The sequence below is a fragment of the Furipterus horrens genome, unplaced genomic scaffold (assembly GCF_987537825.1).
Source record: "Furipterus horrens unplaced genomic scaffold, mFurHor1.1.pri manual_scaffold_7, whole genome shotgun sequence".
In the NCBI taxonomy this organism is placed as follows: Eukaryota; Metazoa; Chordata; class Mammalia; order Chiroptera; family Furipteridae; genus Furipterus; species Furipterus horrens.
In genome coordinates this window covers 113,666,079-113,686,171 of record NW_028327177.1, presented here as the reverse complement: position 1 = coordinate 113,686,171, position 20,093 = coordinate 113,666,079, and the positions used below count along the sequence as shown (strand labels likewise).

Here is a 20,093-nt window from a genome sequence, read left to right as displayed (position 1 = left end):
GCCGAGGAAATTAATTAAAGTGCCTCTTGACAGACTAGCTCCTGCAAAAGGCATAGTTGCTTTGCAAGTCCCAGGTCAAAGGTGCAGAGGAAGGGGTGGCGCTCTTGTCAGGGCTTATTGCACCTGGACCTGACAGCCCTCCCAGGCTCTTCTTGGGGGAGGGTGGGGGTGAACAAGAACCTCTTTGCGAAGCCAGTTTTTAAAATGTCCTGCCACTTTGTTTCAATACCACATCATAGCAAACGTAGTTGTGGGCTGGTGTGGTCAAAGGGAAAGAAGTGGGAGCAGAGCTCCGCTATCCAGGCCACCTAGTGCATCCTAGGAGGGCAAACCATGCACATAGCAAACCCCATCCAGGGCCTGGTAGCAGTGAAATGGGCACAGATGCTGCCAGGTGGTGGAGACAGGTGGGAGAGGGCTGGGGTGGTGTCTGTGGCCTCTGCATTGCGCTGGGTGGGGAATCCTGCAATGGGCCACCGTATGAGGCCCATTGCCATTTGCAAAATTGTTATAAAAAACATCCTTAGATGTTCCAAATTCTTCTGTTTGACTCTAGCTTCTTGTGGGCAGATAGGCTGGCTCAGAAGACATGTTCTCTAGGATCCTGCCTTACTCATCAACATGGCTGAGTCCCCACACCTGCCCTGGAAATGCTTCATCCATAGCTGCAGGGGGTGACTGTTTCTATCAGATGCCTAGAGCCTGTCTAGCTGCCTGCTGCTTTGTGGTCAGACTGACAGCCAGCCTGCATCCTGACTGGGAGCCTTGGTGCCAACTGGCCAGCGGAGACAGACACTATTTCTGATATAGGAACATTAGAGATTGAGTGTTTTCTTTTACAGATGAGAGGGGCATGTTTTCCTGCGCCTGGGGTAAGGTGGTGAAGCCACAGCAAGGGAGAGATGGTGCCCAAGAACATGCCACACACGACACCCTCTGCCCAAGTCCAGGCAGAGGGCAAATATAGTGTTTGGTCTCTCGGGAGGGTCCCAGACAACTTTCTATGTTGGGTGCGCGGTAGAGAGAATAGGGGTATGGGGTGTCCACCTTTGGACCCCCACTCCTACTGTGGAGTAACCAGTGTGCGGCCATGTGAAGCCTGTTAGGACAAAGCTACCTGGGGAGGCTGCCTATCCATCAGGCCCATCTAAGCTTAAGTGTTCTCTGTGAAAGGGGAAAGCAAGCCAACATCCTCTTTCTCTTTCTAATGCAGCCTTATTAAATTCCCAGGGCTGGTGAATCCTAGATTATACTATGCACCATCCTAGCCTTGCAAATAAGGATGGATCTACCTTGCCCACTGGTATTCCAGTCAAAAGTGGAAATGGGCACCCTCCATTCTTCTGTATGAGAAATGGTAGTGACCTTGGGCTGACTGTTTATGGACAGGGTCTGGTCAATATTTAAGAACCAAGGCACACAGGAGCTTGGGGCAGGAGGCTGGGGGTACAGTTCAGTGCTCAGTGGCCAGACACTGTGACAGGGGTGGCCCCCACCAAATCCTCATCCCCTACTTTGCTTCTCCTCTTTCTCAGTGCAATCTCACCTGTACAGACACAACTTTTAATTATTATTTTTTATTAAAATACTGTTACACCCAGTGGAATGCAGCAGCAATCCTGGTACAGGGTGGCATAACAAAAGAGCCATGTTTACATTTTAAATATTTACGATAACTTAAACATACAGACACACATCATGGTCTTTGGCAGAAAATGTTCACAGCACAAAAAATACTTTAAAAGAAATACCAAATATTAATCCAAAATATATTAAGTTGTTTTTTTTCTTTTCACAATAATTTTTTAATCTTTTTTTCTTTTTTCTTTTTTTTGCTTTGTAAACAATGCACATGAACCAAATGTGTTTTTTTTTTTAAGCTTTAAGAGGGGTAAGGGGATTTAAAAAAATATGCAATTGTCCAGCAAATGCAAATGTTCAAAAAGGAACCATGGAAATAAAATAACACACACAGAACTTAAAAACAGGAAAGAAAAAACAAAGATTCGAGAAGAACTAAAAACAGTCGAGACAAACAGCTAAAACCCACCCAGTGCTCCTGGGGCTGAGCTGGGGGGCTCTTAAGACCAGAAGTCAAAGTCAGTGCTGCTGGCAGGCTGCCACACCGATACTTCCCTCTAATTCCAAGCACTGGCCCAGCTTCAGGGCGCTGGGCACGGGTAGCTTGAGGAGCCAGCCTCATGGGTGCCATTTTGTGACAGGGGCTCCCTTCAAAGGACTAGTTGAGTCACATCTTGTAGTTCATTGACTAGTTTTCACTAGCATCACTCCCTCGCTTAAACCCTCCAGGTGGGAACAAAGACTGATGAGAACAAGGCAATTTCTCCACTTTCCTTTGAAAGAACTGGTGCGGGGAAGCCCACCATGGCAGATGTCTGTGTGTGGTGGCTCATTTCATCTGGCTCAGGGTTCATATCCAAACTGACAGGATGTTCCAGGGACAGGAACCGTGAAGCCATTTCAAGAAGCTGGTGATTGGGGATGGGGTGGGTGTCCCATGGGCTCTTAAAACAGGGCTCAAGAAGGGAGGAAAAGACAGCCAATATCCCGTGGATCAACCAGTATCAAAATCCATGGGCCAGGAACTTGAGAACAGGAGACAACTGGGATGCTTGTCAGAAGTTATAAGAACCATGGCAGCAGGGACGAGGGCACAGAACGAGGGGACAAGTCTGAAGCAACATGCTTCCTCCTTCTGTTCAACGAGGAAGGGAATTATATACAAACCGCCCAGCAGATCCCAGTTCACTTAAAGAGGCCCTACCCACTCCAAGTGAAAGGGTGAAGCAGTGGCTTCTGCAGGACTAACACCTTCAATAGTCCCCCAAAGAAGCAAGTCTTAGTGACCCCAAGGAGGCAGCGAGTAGCTGAGGAGCAGATGAGGTTGGCTGGGACCACACTTAGCCAGAGGGGAGCTCCACAGGCAGCCATCCTTGGCAATCAGCTTCCTAAACCAACATATCCCCTTCCTTACTCCCTGTCACCTTGGGGTGCAAGAGGGGCTCAGCTCTCTTTTAGGCCTTCAGTCATGACCCCAGCAGCAAGGCCTGATGGCAAGTAAAGTCTAAATCCTCATTCTGCATGGGCCCAGGAGGGATGTGGGGCTAACAAGCAGGGTCTTCTGGGGTGCAGGTGCTCTCACGGCATCCCTCTTCCCTGCAGCATCCTTCCTAAGCACCTGGGGACCAGATGGTCAATGGAAATGAGTGCCTGGTTGAGGGAAGTGGAGAAGCAGCAGTTGGAGGGGCTGCTGGAATGGCCGAAGAGTGGCAGAGGAGAGCAGGGAATGGATCCAAGTCCCCACGGCATCCACTCCTTCAGATCAGTATCTCTACCATGTCCGACAAGTCCTGGACTCTGGATGCAGCAACAGAGTCTGCAGGGCGACAAGATCACAGGCACACATCTCAGCAAGCGTTTCCAGGCCACTCTTTTAAATCCTGGTACATTCTGAAGACAGGGTCTTTCTTTACCAACTTGTCCCACCTTAGCTGCCCAGCTATCCAGGTTCCCATAACCTGGCCAACTAAGCACAATGCTCTGCTCCCTCTCAGCTCTCCCCCCAGACTACCAACCTCCTGCTAGCAAGACACATTTGTTTATAACTTTGAACTCCTTGGAGGGCTTGGAGGGAGGGTGGAGAGCCCTGAGGGAGGCAGGCTGCAGCATTCTTTTCATGCCTGTGGTTTTCTGAGATGTGAGACACAAGCAAATATGCAAAGGCTAATGTGAAAGGGAGTAAAAAAATTTAAATGGCATCTTCTCAACTTTCTCCTCCCTGGACTCTTTAAAGGAAGTCTTCTAACTAACTTGAGAGTGCCATGAGGATAATTTGCCAAGCTCCACTATCTTAGATATTTAGATTGGCAATTAATTATGTAAGGAAAAGTAGGAAAGAGGAGATAAAGTGTCTCCCATGGGGTCGCTTTCTTTCTGAATTCCGAATCTGTCTGGAATCAGGGTTTGCCATTCCTCTGTTCATGTATCCAACCAGCCCCCACGTTCACATGGAGGTGGGCCACACGCCCTGCTCGCCCATCACTGTGCAGGGCTCTCCCTGGAGTGGGGGCTATGAACAGAAAGTGTCTGGGAAGGGGTCTGGTACTGCCAATCGCACCGCAGTGTGCCCTCAGCCTTGCTAGGCACAGCAGCCAGGGAAGTGGGGACCTACCCAGTGAGGCTGTCCTCTGGCCGCTGCTGCACCCCACAAGGTTGTCGGGCTCCAGCCCCAGACAGGCAGTGGTGCCGTCCAGGAGGCCATCAGTCTGGGTGCTCCCATCTCTGCTCCCATGTTTGGCATGGGCCGGAAGGGGAGCTGTGGCCACTGGCTCCTCGGCTGGGGCCCTGTCTGCTGGAAAGGCAGGAGGGTGAGAGTTATTGCCTCATTCACAAGACATGGCCCCATGAAGAACACCCCAAGTTTACTGCACCTATTGGGGGCACGAGGTGGTACAGGTCGCTCTTGATCAGCAAGAATTTCATTAAGACTAAATGTTGCTGTTTCCAAATGGGAATAACTGTCAGGCTAGACTGGCTTCCACATGTTTGGAGTGGTAGAATTCTTCGTAGATTAAGTCTTAAAAGCAGCAGGGATTCTAGAATTTCTATGACCTCTGCTTAGGAGGAGGTGTGGAGGGGGCTCGCCTTGAAGGTGCATTTGCACAGGAAACTTTATTTTTACTTAGATGGTAAGTGGCTGGCGCCGAGGGTGATGGAGATGGGCGCTACAGCACCCCTTTCACAATGGGCTGCAGGATTACTGGAATCAGAATACAAGCTGGTTCCCCAGCTAAGGGATCAGGAAGCCCTGGGAAGAAACGCCTGAGAGCAACCCACCCTTCTACTATGCCACCCATAAGCCCCTGCTCACCTGCAGCCAACCAGGCAGGGGCATCCACTTGCCGCTCACTAGAGGAGAGCCCCTGCCAGCCCGGGGTTCCTGTTACTGCTGCAGCCGCAAAGAGAGACGGCACGGACTTGGCGGGCCGCAGGGAGCCCTGGGTGGCCTTGCTGGGGTCTTTCCTGGAGCGCTGCTGAAGGACCTTGATCACTGCATCCTTCTCCAGGATCTGGGCATGGAGCACTTTTAACCTGAGGGGAGAGGTCATGCCCACATTGTCAGATCACAGATTCAGCAGCTCTACCCTTCCCACCTGGTAACAGTAGGAGGGAAAGCCCTCCCTACAGCCAGGCTGGACCCAATTGCCAGGGCCAGGAGCTGGCTTTCATAAATGTCATCATAGCTTTGGATTTTGATGCTCTGAAAACCATCCCTTCTTATACCAGCAAAGGCAAGTCATTAAGGGATAGGTTCTAGACTCATCTGATGATAGCAATGGCAAACCTCATCCTGGGGCGCAACACCCCAGAGCTGCTGACCATCAGATGAACTCAGTTGATATGCTTCTGCTTTTGAGTCAGATACAGGTCAAATGAAATCTCGAGGGGCCTCTGACATTATTTTTGGAGAGGAAAAACTAGCTATCTCCAAGCTAAGGACCCAGTCCACATTCCTTCTGGGTGGTACATGGTGTGGACTCAGTTGGAAAGCCTCAGTCTCTGATTTACATGGTGGAAGGGGAGCAGGTAGAGGCTCTCAGAGCCTTGGATGGCATCCAGCACCTGCAAGGCCAAGGTCTCCGGGGCAGATTAAGGGCTCAGTTGCTATCTCTGGGAAAGAACATGTGTACAACGCCTGGTGTGCCAAACACACAGGGCCAGCTCAGAAGTAGGAGGGACAGCTGAGCCATGTGGGGAGAGGGGCCTGTTTATCAGAGATTAAGGACATCACCGAGGCTGGTCATTGCTACCTCCCACCCCCACCTCTGGTGCCCTGGCCCCGCCTGGGCGAACCTGCTTTCCATCTCCTGATGCCTGTGGCCACCGGTGAGCAGGCCCTCATTGAAGCTGCTGCTGGGTGAGGGCTGTGGGGAGTGTCGGATGAGAGTGGTGTCACGCTGGGCAGCAGCTGTGGCGGCTGCATCCATGGCAAACTGCCTCATGGCACGTTCCTCCAAATACTTCTGCTCCCACTTGGTCATGTCGGCCTCCAACGCCAGGATCTGCTCCTCCTTCTCCCGCAGCTGCTCTGATAGCCGCAGGGCACTGAGCTCTGGGGACCCACCACTGCCACTAACACTGGTGGAGCTGGCCTGTCTCTGCAAAGCAAGGAGCACTGTGGTCAAGGACAGAGGTTGGGGTGTGCACCCCACAGGAGGCTCTCACTTCTGCCTGTGCTGATCAGAGCTATTCACAGCAGTCTCCTCCCACCTCCCTTCCACCCAGAGACAAACAGGTGGCACAGGTCCCCACATCCCTGCCCTGAATCCTGTGGCCCAGGTGTAGGAAAGATCAGGTCTACCTCTGCACAGGTGACCACTTAAATTATCATCCCAACTGGGGAAGGGGTGGGTGGCTCTTAATAATGACACTGGGGCAACAGGTGTCAACTAGGGCAGAACTGGGCATACCAGGAGGCTGGTCACCCTGTCTCTGTAGGGAAGGGGAAGGTGAAGATAGAACTCTATCCGGTTTGTAAATACCAGAGTTATTTACACACTCCAAAGGAGAATAGATTTAGGATGTGGGTGACCATCTCTCTTTTCTTGGGGAGACACATGAGAGTTGGCTAGTCTTCTACATCAAAGGTCCTGAGCTACTTTCTCAAGGACGCCAACTCCTGCTGCTCCTGAGGACATCAGCACATGGCCAAGTGGCAGAACCTCTGCTGAGACTGGTGGGTGGGAGGAGCCCTGCTGCAAGGATGAGGAACAGAGATCACCCTTGCCTTCCAAGGTGGGCCTAGGCCTGGTCTGTGCAAGGGCTCCCAGGGACTGTGGAACTGGCCTCCTCAGCGGCTGCCCTGGCTCTACCACCTCCACAGGGCTCCCGGGCTCACCTGCTGCGCACGCAGGGCCTTGAGCTCCTGTTCCAGGCGAGTGCGCAGACGTAGCTCCAGCTGCTCACGCTTCTCACACGCAGCCTGCAACTGCCCGAGTGCCTGCTGCAGCCGCTCCACCTTCTCCACGTAGGCCTGCTTCTTGCGCAGCTCCTCCTCAGCTCGCGCTGCCCGGCCCTGGGCGTTGCTCAGAGCCTGCTCCAGCAGCTCAGCCCGCCGCCGCTGGTCCTCGATGGCACCACGCAGCAGTGCTATCTCCCGTTCCAGCTTCTCCTGCTCCTGCTGCTGCTCATAGCCTGCAGGGAGAGAGGGGGGCTTGGTCAGTGTGGGGGTGGGAGTGGGCTCTGGGGCTGCCTGATGCACTCAAGAGGCATGGTCTCTAGAGCAGAACCATCACAGCACAGTGGGCTTTTCTGCTGTAATGCAACTGTCCTATATGGTATCAATTGGAGCAGCAGCCACTTGGCAGGTGTGGCTACTGAGGACTTGGAATGTAGCTAGTTTGAGGGAGAAACTAAAATTTTCTTTTTATGTAATTTTAGTTAGCTTTCATCTTCAGGCCACGTGTGGCTAAGTACCTATTATAGAGGCCAGTACAGGTTCTGGAACAGAAGACTAGCGGCCTGGAATCTGGGCAGGCAGAGGGAGGGTACAGGGGACCCAGGTCAGCTCAGGTTCACCCTGGATTTTTGAATGCTGGGACCAAAGCTGGCCTCATTCCTTGGTGCAGAGGGAAAAGATGGGGAAGATCAATATTACTGAAAATTGAGCCGTTCACACTGGGCTGGCTTCCCATTCAGTGAGTGAGGCGGAAGGGGCAGACAAGGACAGCAGACTGAGAGTTTGCAGGAGGCCTGTATCACAACCCAGTCCTATCACAATGGTCCTGTCTCAGAGCTCCAGGTGAAGAAACTGCCAAGGGGGACAGAGCTAGGAGAACCAAACCTCAGGACTCCAGGCCAGATACCCAGGGAAGGCAGGGTGCGGGACCGGAGCAGCAGAGGTGGGGGTCTGTATGACCTCCCAGTAGGAAAAGCAGATGGCATTGGTGATAAGAATCACACCTCCCTCCTAGTGGAGGGGAGGTGGAAAACTGTGGTCACCCAGAGACTTTTTCCCTGAGAAATCTGTGTTTTCCCCCAGGGCTCTTAATAAGGAGCAAGGAAAAGCTGCTTGGCTTTCCTTGGCCCTTGGAGATGGGTAGGAGACCTTAGCTTTCTGCTTCCAGTAGCTTCCTGCCACCTAGTACAACCTCTAGGGTGCTGGCAGGCACTGAGAGTCCTCAGACCTTAGCCATCCCCAGCCACCAGAATAAAACCATGGGCCGGCCTGTCTGAGAGGGGTGTTGGGGGTTTTGCTGTGTGGGAAGAGCCTGGAGAGGGGAGGGGGCATGGGGGTACAGCGAACTGTGGAGGGAGCCAGGAAAGTGCCTTTCACAGAGAGAAATCGAGGCCCCCCACTTGCAAGCTCCAGTCTCCCTTTGTGTTCACTCTCCCCAAGCAGTGGCTAGGAGGGCCAGCAGCGAGGGAGCGGCGGGGGGACGGCCTGGAGCGGAACAGCCTGGCGGCTCTGGAATGCCAGGCATCCAGGTCACCCGCGGCTGCGAGATTACTGGCTCCAGCCAGGAGCCAAGAACAGCCTGGCGCTCGCTCCCCAGGGAGCGGAAACGCCTCCAGGCTGCCTCCCCCGTGCCCCTCCTCTGCTGGCTCCCAGAAACTCGCCTGTGACTTCCTTTGTTTGGCAGATCCAGGGCCCAAAAGTAGGCCTTTTCCTACAGGACACCTGCCTCCTCTCAGCAACCAGCCCTCTCCAGACTCCCCAGGGCTGCCCCCTTCCCTTTCTCCCTCACCACCACGGCCTCTCTCCCAGGGACAGTGCTTGCCACCTCACCCCACCCAGCCAGTCCGTCCTAGCCTGCCTCCTGCCCTGCCCCACCCCGCTTCAGTGCTGTGCTCCCATTCCCTGCCCTGGCCAGCGCTGTCAGGGCTCTGAGCCCTCCTTGAGGAAGGAGGTGCTGCCAGCCAGAGCTCACTGCTCAAAGTGCCCCACCATTTCTGCTCACACCCCACGCGCTGTGCCACCCACAGGAGGATTCCTGATGCGTTCCTTGATTCCTTCCTCAAGGCCATCCTCACCCAGACACCATCCGCTCCCATTCCTCTTTTCTGCCCACTCCCCCAAATATCGCTATAGCACAAAGTAGGAGCTCAATGCTTCCTTTGCCCCCCCCCCCCCAACCATGCACCTCTCCTGAACCTTCCAGCTGTGTCTTAACCTGTGGCCTCCTCTCCACCCCTGCCATTCCCACAGAGCCTCTTTCTCTGGCCACTGGGGGGCGGGGGGTGGGGGGTGGGGGCTTAGTCAGTGGTCTTCAGGGCCAGGGGCACCTGTTCCCTTGAATCTGTGGTTCCCATGATTCTGTTACTTTCTCAAGCTCAGCCCCTCTTCACCTCCCCACCATAGTACCTTCCTGGGCCTCTTCTCACTCTGCTCAACCCCTGCCGGGTGTTTGGCACAGCTCTGATGAACAAATGAATGACGGAATGGGACAGCCAATGATAAACTCATCCACTCTTTAAGGAGACTTCACCACCCCCTTTAGATAAGCCTCCTCAACCTCTTTTTTTTAGGCTGCACTCGATTCAGCTCCGGGAACCCATTTTTGCTGTCTTCAGGTGCCTCCGTTGCTCCCCAGCTCTCACCCGCCTATTGGGCACCCCTAACATTTCTGTGGCCTGAAAGTCCCTGGGGAACTCGGACTCTTCCTCTTTCATCTCACGTCTCCAGGGCGATCCCTCCTCCTCCACTGCCCGCTACACCTCTGCTTCCAAAGGACACGCACTGATGGTCAGCACCACAGCTCGGCAAATCACTGCTACCCAGCTGTCCCTCTTGTTTCCACTGATCTCCCCAATAAATAGAAGCCAGATTTTATTCTTCTTCAGAAGCCACCCCTCTCCCCAAGTCCAGTACAGTGCTGGGTGCCTAGTAGGCATTCAGTAAACCTGTGCTCAAAGCACCATTTTGACAAGGGAAAGATTCAATGCTCCCTGTCCAACTGGGCTGTGATGATCCCAACACACACACATCTGGCCAGGCTTCTGAGTGGGACCCCTACTCACTCTGAGCAAGCAGCTTGGCCACCATGTCCTGACTGCCAGCCTGGGCCTCCTGTGTCTTGCTCGCCAGGCGGCGGTTTGCAGATTCCAATCTCTCTGTTTGAAATAAAGAAAAGATGTTTGAGTATCAAATGAAGCTGCCTGTCCAGGTGTCCCCTGGGGTCCTATCTATGGGGCTGCATCCTCCAACCTAGGGATAGGCTCACAGAGGAGCCCTTGGGGCCACGTAGATGAGAGCTTCAGGAGGGGCTCCAAGGTCCAGAAGTCAGAGATAAGCATCTCCATGTCAGGGTGGCTCCCAAGGGGTCTCAACCTGGCCCCCTTTGAGTCAATTTACACTCCTTTTTGCAGAGGACAGAGACTGGGAATTTCTGCCTTGAATGGAGGAATCAACCCCTCTGCAGACATCCTGCCCCTCTGCCTGGGCGACCTGTTCTCACCTCTAAGATCCCGGTTGAAGTCCTGCAGCCGCCTCATTTCACTGTCCATCTTGTTCCGCATGGTCTTCTCCAGGGCTTCCCGCTTGGAAGAGGCCCTTGTCAGGCTCTCGTGGGCCTCAGAGAGTCGCTGGATTTCGCTTTCCAGCTGCAAGAGGCAGACAGCAGAGATGAAGGAAGGGGCGAGTTTCCGGGGGTGGGGGGTGGGGTGGTGGTGCCATCAAAGCCCCCTCCATGGGCCCATGCTGATCTGCTCTCCATCAGAGGTGAGAGAGGAGAGGATAAAGTGAGAGCAAAAAAGTCCAGGTGGTGATAGTGGGAGCATCAGAAGCATGCAGCCCCGGGGGTTGCGGGGTGGACCAGACTGCTGGGATCAGCAAGCAAGGGTCCTGTTAACTCTCCCAAGGTCCAGATGCTTAGTGAAGCCAAGGCTAGGTACCCTGGAAGCAGATGCCTCCAGGGTGAAAGCATTTTACTTCTGTCTGGCTTCAGCTGAGAAATCTGAGCCCAGTGGGCCAGGAGTGGGAGCAAAAAGACTCCATCCATCTTCTGAAGTTTGACCTATTTTAGACACCACGGGACAGCCATGGGAGGCTTGAGGCCACCTGCTGAAGAACCGGGTACTGGACCCCAGCCTGAGCTGCCTCTGCCGGGAGTATTTGCTCCTCTGGCCATCACCATCCACTGCAGAGCCAGCCTGGCCCAGCGGCCCCGCCTACTTGGCTGCTGGCAGGTTCTGCACGTGCTGCTAGCTGGCCTGTGATTCCAATAAGTCGCTCGTTTTTTCCAAGAGGAGGGGCTTTCTCTTTGGCCAGGAAGGGCCTAGAACAGACGTGCTGTTGTATGGGGGACACAAAGGGCTCTCTGTGGGAGGTGTCCACAGGAGGGGAAGGGTGTGAGTGTGAGGGAGCTGGTGAATGAGCTCTTTCTAATCATGATTGGCCAGCAACTGCTCATGCTCCAGACCTGCTCTGTGGCCTCACGGCTGCTCCCCAGCTGTCTGGAGTCAGCCAGGGAGGGTGCTTGAGGGATTAGGGGGTGGGAGGCAGAGGGATGGGTGAAAAGAAAAGCCCAGCCAGACAAACTTTCAGACTTCGTTGCCTCCCCTTTGACTCCCCACTCCCCACTCAGCCTTCAAGCCCTTTCCTCCCCTCTAAGGCTGCAGCAAGGCCTACCTTCTCTATTCGGCCGGCCTTCTCCGCTGAGCTCTCCAGCTCTCTCTGTAGCCTCTCATTGTCCCTCTGTAGCCTGGCATTCTCCCTCAGCACAGTCTCCATATGGGCCAGCTGGGCACTGCCCGAGGTGGCCGAGGAGGCCTGGGTGCTTCCTGGCCCCTCCACCCCAGGTGGACTGAGGGAGCCTAGTGGGCCATGGCCAAGAGCAGCTGGGTGTGAGGGCGGAAGGTGCTCCTGGGGTTGTTGCAGGTACTGGTACTGCTGCTGCTGGAGGAATACAGGAGGCATCTGGGCCTGCAGAATCCTGGGTAACAGAAGAGATGGTGCTCAGAGGCTGCACAGACCCCTATGGCTCCCACCCCAGAGCAGCCCCGAGTTGGCCCAGCCCTCCTGGGCATACTACAAAGACAAGTAAACTCAGCCTCCCCACAGTGGGAAAGGCCTTTTCCACACGAGGTCTGCCTAAGACCCTCAAAGGGCCAGGAGAGCAGAGCTAGAGGGGAGTAAGATCAGAATGCTTGTTTCACGCCCAGCCTCACTGTGGACAGGCCTTGGGGATCTGCCTGAGTGATCCTGAATTCCTAAACAACCAGTGCTTAAAGAAGGCATCTTTAAAAATGTGCACTCGATCCTTCTAACCAAAAGCAGGTTCTTTCTGGGGCTGGAGGCCACCTCAATCACGACTGAGCGCACAGCCTTCCAGGCCCCTGGGCCACTTGGTGGCTGAGCTCCAGCAGCTACCTCGGTCTGTAACTGTAATGAGCCTCTAGTTTCAGGCATTATATTAGCACCTGCCAGTGCAGCACACTCACGTTTTCCCTTCCTATTTCGGGTCCCTTGCAGAAACATTTTTAGAAGACCGTGGCTAAGGTTAGGGTGGCGAGACAGATGTCAGGATGAGAGTCTGAGCTCCAGAGTCTGACAAAACAGACATTTAAATCCCCAAGGTGCCAGCATGGCTCTGCTAAATAATGAGTATAAGCATCTCTAGCTACCGGGGTGTTCCTACAGAAGGCGCTCGGGGTGTTCCTACAGAAGGCGCTGCCACAAGGGTGGCCCATCTTCTGCCTCTCCTAGTAGAGACCACAGATTACTCTCTGTTTAAAGAGTAAATGGGGCCCAAACACTGCATTTTCTTCGGTGTAGGGGCTGCCTCCGGACTTCTGCAATAGCCCGAGTATAAGGGTAATGTCCTACTGGCCTCTAGCACTGGTATAACACACGCCTCAGGGTCCTGTGTCAAGGTAGGGAGCAAAAAGCAACAGGCATGGTGTGAAGGGTGTCAAAGAACAGACCATCTTAGTTTTACCAGAAATCCTCCAGTTCCCAGAAACCCCACAGAAGTTGAAGTCCACTTCTGGGTCCAGCACCTCAGTACTCATGCTCAACTGCCCTTCCTCCCCTTGTAGCCTTGCTCCCCTGTTCTTCTAAGGACCCCAGGCTAAGAGACCCTGCCCCTAGTTCCCAACAAATGGTCTTCATCTAATCAGCCCAAAGGAGAGGCTGGGCAGATGCATTTCTCTTCCTGCCTAAGGTAGGGCATCCTATGAGAGCTGAGCAGAGGGTCCCCCTGGAATGTCCAGACTCTCCCTGCTCTGCTAAATGTGGTCTTCTCGGGGTGGCTTCATGAATTCGCTCCCCCTGCACTGGGCCTGGCAGACACAACTGGCATTCTTTGGGGATGACTTAGCTCCCAGAAAGAATAGAGTCTCCTTTCCCTTCACACTTGCTCTCCCTTCCCCTCCCCACCCCTCTTTTTTTTGTTCTCCTGCAAACAGTCTATTTCCTTTCCACGATATTATCTTTTCCTGACAGGGTTCAATAAGGCTGGTCCCAAAGAAGAAACCACGACTCAGCTTCCGAAACTACCCCCAACCCAGCCCTGAGAAGGGAGATAAGGTAAGGGGCCTGGGAGGTAGAGGTTGGAGAGAACCCACAAGACTCTGGTTCCTCTGATACCAACACCCTTGCGTCACTCATTTCTCGAGAGCAAGGGAAGGCATAATGGTGGGAAAGTGGGTGACTAAGTGAAGACTCAGCAGGCGTGAAGAGAAGCAGACTTTGACCTTGAGCCATCAGAGGAAGGGAGTCTGCAAATCCTCAGGCCCCTCTGGTGGGGTTTCTTGCCTGCCTGCCCCCACCCCCCATGGGGGATACTGCAAGGTGTGTGAAATGAAGAGTGTGTCAGCTTCATTTCTAGGAACCCATATTTCTGCAAACTCTCTGGGCTCCCAGTCTCCATTCCAGTGCCTTAGAATCCATTCTCTGCATGCAGCCAGAGGGCCCTTTTAAAAAAGATAAGCCAAATCACATCCTCCGAAGGCTTCCCTTCACTTGGACTTAAACTCCAAGTCTCCCTAGTAGCCTCCCCCGAGCCTCTACAGAAAGGGGCTTGTCTGGACCTAGGACCCTCTCCCCCTACAGGCTCCAGATATATGAAACCCATGAATAAATACAAAAGGAAATAAACAGTAGAGACAGGGCAGCTTCTGCCCTGGTGCAGAATTGGGAGAGGTCTCTAAGGATACCTGGTCCTTCCTGCCTCCAGTTAGGTATGCCTCCCAATGCTCATAGAAAGCACTGTTCACTTGTTAAAAATCTTGAGTTTGGCAATTATTCTCAACTGTCTTTAGCAAGTTCTTTCTGAAACCTAACCTTTAACCCCGTGCTGTATAATTCATGCCCTGTGGGAACTCCAGTTACTTGACTACTATAGCTAATCAGACAGTGGTGTCCGTTTCTGAATTAAAACAAGGGATGTTTTTAGGTGCTCATGTGACCTTGGCTAAGTCCCTCCCTCCTCTAGGCATTAGCCCCTCACTCTTGGGAAGGAGATGTGGGTTTCACCAGCCTTACTCTGGGGCTTGCCAGCCCCAACAAAGGGTCCTCTGGGGGCTCTCCGCTCTGGGAGAATTGCACTGGAAGGGAGTCAAGAGCTTGAAAGACCTAGGAGGGCAGGTACCTGACTTCAGCATGCTGGAGGTGCGGGCTGCCGCGGGCACGGTACCGCGGGTCAGTGGCAGCAGCGGTGGTCTCGTGAGCTAGCACAACGTGTGGGTACTGAGGTGGAGGTCCACGGGGCTCCGGGCCCTCGGCAGGGGGGCCCCTGGGTGGGGGGCCCTGCTGGTTTCGGGCCAGCTGTGGGAAGCTGTGGGAGGAGCTCATGTGGCTGGGGGCCCGGGCACCGTTCCTCTCCAGGGACAGCTGCAGGAGCCGCTCGCTCAGGGAGCGCACGTGCCCATGCCTCAGCTCTCGCAGGGCCTCGTCCTGCCTCCGATGGCCTCCAGGGGCCCCTCGGGGATCCTGGTCACCCACAAGTGGCCGGGGCCCTGCCTGCTGGGCCGCATAGTACTGCAAGTGGGCTTTGGCCTCCTCATAGGTGGGTAGCTCCTCGCCCTTGCTGGGCTGTGGGCACAGCCGGTAGAGGGTGTTCTCTGCCAGGTGGGTCTCACTGCCCTGGTGCTCCTGGCCCTGGGGCTCCTGCCTTGTGGCCTGCTGCAAAACCTGGCTGTCCTCGGGTGCCATGATCTCCAGGGAGGCTTGGGGGCTGCCAGTGCCCCCAGCTCCAGCCCCGCCCCGCAGGGCCTGCTGCTGGATGGCCAGCAGTGTGCGTGTCTCAGTCAGGTTGCCATAGCGCAGCTGCTCCTGGATGAGGCGGTGCAGGACTGTCCCTGAGGAGTCTTCCAGAGTCCTCATGCTTCCTTGGCTTGTACACGTACCTGCCTGCACAACAGCCAGAGGCACGTGGCCCCAGGGCACCTGGGAGGAAAGAAAGAAGAGCAATGAGTGTGAGCACATGGGAAAGGGAGGAACTTTCCTCTAGGGTCAGGTCCAAAGCATAATGATGAAAAGCAAGACGTAGAGTGCCACACAAGCCTGAGTTCAAATGACAGTGTTGCCCCTACTGATTAAGTAAATTATCTAACCTCTGAGTCTCAGCTTCTTTCCATTAGAAAAGGGGAAGGAATAATGCTTGCTGCATGAAGTTGAAAATTAAAGGACACAATGGCTGTTGAGCTCCTGGTGCACTAGAAATCTTTGATAAAGGATTGCCAATATAATTATATGCATGGAGACTTACTATGCCTTAGAGAAAAGACACCAGTACCCAGAAAGTAATCAACCAGGAACCACAGCTTCCTACAGCCAGCCACCCATCAAAGAGACTAGTGACTCCAAGACAGGACTAGTTCAAATCTAGCCACTGAGCTGTCTGGTCTAGGGGCGGACAGGGTCCCAATTTATTGGCAGGTAATAAAGAATGCGTCTAGTCCAATAGAAACCCCAGGCAGATATCCTCCAGCACCCTCTAGCATGAGGCATGCCTGAGATTCAGCCTTGGCACAGCTAACTCACCACTCTTTACCCAGCAGAACCCTCCCTGTCATGGCATGACCTTGGCAGCCACTGTGCAAGGTAAAAGGGAAGAAGGAGAAAATGTATCTGGAATGGAGAACAAGGGATGAAAGAAAAGAGGCTATAACAGGACAATGATTTTTGTGAGATGAGTCAAAAAGGTGCCACCCACCAAGGTCCGTGGGTCAGGCACATAGCCTGTATGTTGACAGTATCTGCATGGGAGCTCCAGAAGAAAGAAAGGATGGACAATGTCTTTGAGTTTACACACACACACACACACACACACAAGCATGATACTTGGAAAAGCCCCCTATAGTCCTCTGGTGACATAGCAGATGTGCACTCAGCATCTTGACATCAGTATCACCCACTTGAGACCAATGGAGGAGTAAGGGGGCAAGGGGAAGGCTTTTGCTTGCAGAGACCTGGAGCTGGAGGCTGTGGGCTGTGAGTGCAGGTAGATTATTTCCTAAGGAAGGTGCTGCCTTTTGAGTTTGCACTCCCAGTGGCTCATGCCTGGAAGGCTGCCTGCCTCACCAAGCTTCCTTTCCACAGCCTCCTCCAACACAAACCTCCAAACTGGGATTCAGGGAAAGCCAATCAAAACCCACACCTCCACAGGTCCCGTGTGTATGGGGGGAGGGGACTGGGAGGAATGTGGCCCCTCCTCTGCCATAAAACTAGACCCAGTGCCCTGCTGCAGTTTGGGCTGGGTAAGTTGACAGAGCAGCCATTCTCAATCCACTCCCACAGATGAGGGGCGGGAGGTAAGTCTGGAGGGCATCTCTGTGCCCATCCTCCCTGGCACCCAATCATGCCATCCCCTCCCCCTACACACAGGAGCAGTGGAGATGCAAGACTTCAGAGCTACCGCCCTAGAGCAGCGATTTTCAAATGGTGTACCACAAGAATTTTTGAAAAATGCAATACCTGACTGTTCAGTCAGGGGCACTGACCTCTTTTCTCTTAGGCTGTCAAGTAAAAAAATCACAAAGGCCAACACAACAATAGCTGTCTGGTGTGAATCAAGCAAAATTATAGCTATATTTTTTGTCTGATCAACAACAACAAAAACATATTTTTGTGTGCGTTGCAGAATTTTAGCAATTAGTTGATGGGTGCCACGAGATGAAAAAGGTTGAAAATCGCTGCCAGGCATTTCCTAAATTCATCACTATCCGCCTGACTCCGAGGAGGAAGACCAAAACTACAGAGCTTTCCGGACAGATTCTAGACCTCCTTTCTTCAGCAGTGTGTCTGGGAGCAGGGAACACCTCTTTCGGGGCCTCTCATCCTGAGTTTGTCCTCGTCAAGACCTTCAGAGGCACATTTTTTTCAAGGGAGCCGTTACTAAAATCTGCGCCACCCCCAACCCCCACCCCGCGCCCCGGTGCACCTCGGCAGAGCTAGCGCGCTCGGTTCAGTGAAGCCCGCCCTCCACCCCCTTTCTAAGCAAGCGCTCATCTCCCGCCTTTGCCTGGGCTCACGCTCGCCTAAAAAACCGGAGTGAGGGTCTCTCCAGCCGCACCGGGCTCTCGGCCGACCACAAGCACTGGGAGGCTGCTGCTGCGCCTACAGCGAGAGGGCGACGGTAGCCGGTGGCCCTGAGAGGTCTTTTAAGTGTCGCGGGTCCGCCTCCTTTCCTCCCTCGCCAGCCCTCTTTGTTTTCCGAATGCTCCAGGGCTGACGTCACCGGGCTGGACGGCAAGCTGCATTCTTTTTAAGTGAGAGCCAGTTCGTGGCTCCTAAGATTTTCCAAGGAAGACAAAGAGGAATTCTTGGGCTAGTTGGGGGCAAAGGCACCTGTAACCCCCACCTAATCAGCCTCCAGGGCCCTGAACTTAAATTTGAAATGGCACCACCTGCCCTATTTTGTGCTTGTCTCCACGACCCGCGACCAAAACACGAACCCCACTCTCCCCAGAGTTTGCCTCTTTCCCCAGCCCCAGGGGACCCTTGCGTCTTCGAGAACTCCTCCATCCTGGGCACAAGGCGCGGCGCCCACCGGGCAGAGTGCCCCTTGCTCACCTTTGTAACTGCCTGGAAAGGGCGCCGTGCGCCCTGAGGACACTGGATCCTCCGAGTTCCTGCTCCCGGAAAAGGCCAGGCCGCGCTGGAGCTGGGGATTCGGCTGGGTCGCGTCTCTGCTGGCCCGGTGTGCTGCTTGAAGCACCGATCGGCCCTCCTTACAGCTGAGGCCCGCGGGTGCTCGGCGCGTTCAGACCTGACGCCCCAGCCCGGTTCTGCTGGGCTCAGCTCGGCAGCGGAGGTGTGCACTGAGCGGTGGCGCGGACACTCTGGCTGCTCAGGCTCTAGCGCAAAGCCCCAGGGTCGGCCCGCGCCGGAGGCGGCTGCTATGCCAGGAATGTGAGAGTTTCAGGTTCCCCCTTGGGATCAAAGCGAACCACAAATAACCTCTCAGCGCACCGCCCTCCTCTGCCCTCCGCCTCCTCCCGCTCCCTCCTCCCAGCCCCTGCCGCCCTCCCGGGGAGGCGGCGCTGCGGACCCGGCACGGGGCTGGCCCCAGCTTCGTTCCTGGGCTGCCCTCGGCCCTCCAGGACGGGCTGCGCTCCTCCCTCCCCACCCCGCTTTGCCTTTGGAGCTGCCAGGGACGATTTAATCCAACTCGGCCCAATACTGTCCCCAACCCTGTCTCTGCCTTGCTCTCACCCCTATATCCCGAGGGCGAACGACACCGAGGACATATTTCATGTGTCCCTGAGGGGTTCACGGTGTCGCTGTGAGAAAGGACAGGGGAAGGTGGGCGGGGGGCTCGGCGTGTGTATACAGGTGGAGAGAGGACTGCAAAGTTGTCCATATCCATCTGATTTGGAACGTGCTCCGGGCGAAGAAATGACTCCGCTTCCAGCACGAAACCTCTTCTAACCCCTACTGCTTTCACCGCCAGCGGCGAACTTTGAATTGCACTCTTATTGTTTACAAACACCTTCGCCAGCTCTTTTAGGACCTGTCTCCACAGGAAGTGTGAATCTGGATTGGAAAACGTTCCGATTAATTTGATCCACCTAGCCAACGGAATCTCCCGTCACCAGATTCTCTGTCCAACTCTAATCGAAGAAGGTAGTCATTGGCAGCGCTTTACGCAGAGTGCGCAGTGTGCCACCACTCACTCGCTTTTCTCCCAGTCACCTCATTCAGCCCTCCCAGTCATCCCTTTCAGGGAGTTCTGTTACCCTCCCTGTGCTATAAATGAGGACACCAAGCTTCAGAGAGGTTAATTAGCTTGCCCGAGGTCACACAGGGAGTAAGTGATGAAGCCAGGTAACCACTGGGCTGCTCAGTTTCTCATTCTCAAAACCCTTCCGTGGCCCCAGAATCCAGTCTCCCTAGAGGGACAGGACAGGCTCTAGGAGCCCCCCTTTCTCCATCTGCTCTCTCTGGTCCAGACTCTTCTTCATTTCCCTCTACAACCCTGCCAGCCAGCATGCTGCGCCCCCCACCATGCCCTCTTCTGTTGCTCCTGCTGTTTCTCCTCTGGATAGCATTCTCTCCTCAGCCTTTAGGACCCTTTCTTCCTCTCCCACCTCTCCTGAGGCTGATAGAAACCCCTTCTTCAGAAAGCCTGCCCGGACAGACCCTCCCCACCTACCTTCGCCTCCCCCCACAGCTACGGGTGTCATTCCTGAGCCCTAACCACACTGGGCCTGCTGACACATCCTCGGGAGTGGAGACAGGGCTGGGGTGGGCTGGGATTTAGAGGGCCATGTCAGGCTGCTGCTGATCAGGAGAGTCAGGACTAACTTCCAGGTCTGTCTGGGTCTTACTTTCCTCCCCTCACCATGAAGTTTGCAATTCCCAGATCTGCTGGAGGGAGACTAGGGACAAGAAAACTTTTTAAGTTGAAAGAGCTTTTTACTATCCAGGGATGTTAATTTTCAATAAAGCCCTCCCCCCAAAATTGTGTGTATGTGTGGAAGCCAAATATTGCATTTGGCTGATCACTTCAAACAGTGATCGGCTCTGAGACATTGGAGAAAATAAGTCACTTGTGCCAAACTAAGGGATATTTGGCTATCCAAGACCCATTCTCACAAAGAAAAAACTATGGCCAATCTGCTACCAT

At 54.2% G+C, this 20,093-nt stretch overlaps 1 protein-coding gene across 4 annotated transcripts; it reads right to left on the bottom strand.

The window, feature by feature from the left end:
* Positions 1-1,990: 1,990 nt before the first annotated feature.
* AMOTL2 (angiomotin like 2) lies at positions 1,991-18,382 on the bottom strand. 4 transcript variants are annotated; one of them, XM_090284316.1, is made up of 10 exons: positions 18,038-18,382; positions 14,613-15,409; positions 11,651-11,954; positions 10,479-10,623; positions 10,042-10,134; positions 6,920-7,215; positions 5,875-6,179; positions 4,892-5,112; positions 4,193-4,372; positions 1,991-3,397 (listed from the first exon to the last, which is right to left on the bottom strand). In XM_090284316.1, the coding sequence occupies exons 2-10, from the start codon at positions 15,344-15,346 to the stop codon at positions 3,339-3,341; spliced, it is 2,337 nt and encodes a 778-aa protein (XP_090140442.1). In that variant the 5' UTR covers positions 15,347-15,409; positions 18,038-18,382; the 3' UTR covers positions 1,991-3,338. The 4 variants fall into 4 exon arrangements, with proteins under 4 accessions (XP_090140442.1, XP_090140443.1, XP_090140440.1 ...); XM_090284317.1 differs by having other exon boundaries at positions 4,193-4,369; XM_090284314.1 differs by lacking the exon at positions 18,038-18,382 and adding an exon at positions 17,538-17,593.
* Between the last annotated feature and the right edge of the window lie 1,711 nt (positions 18,383-20,093).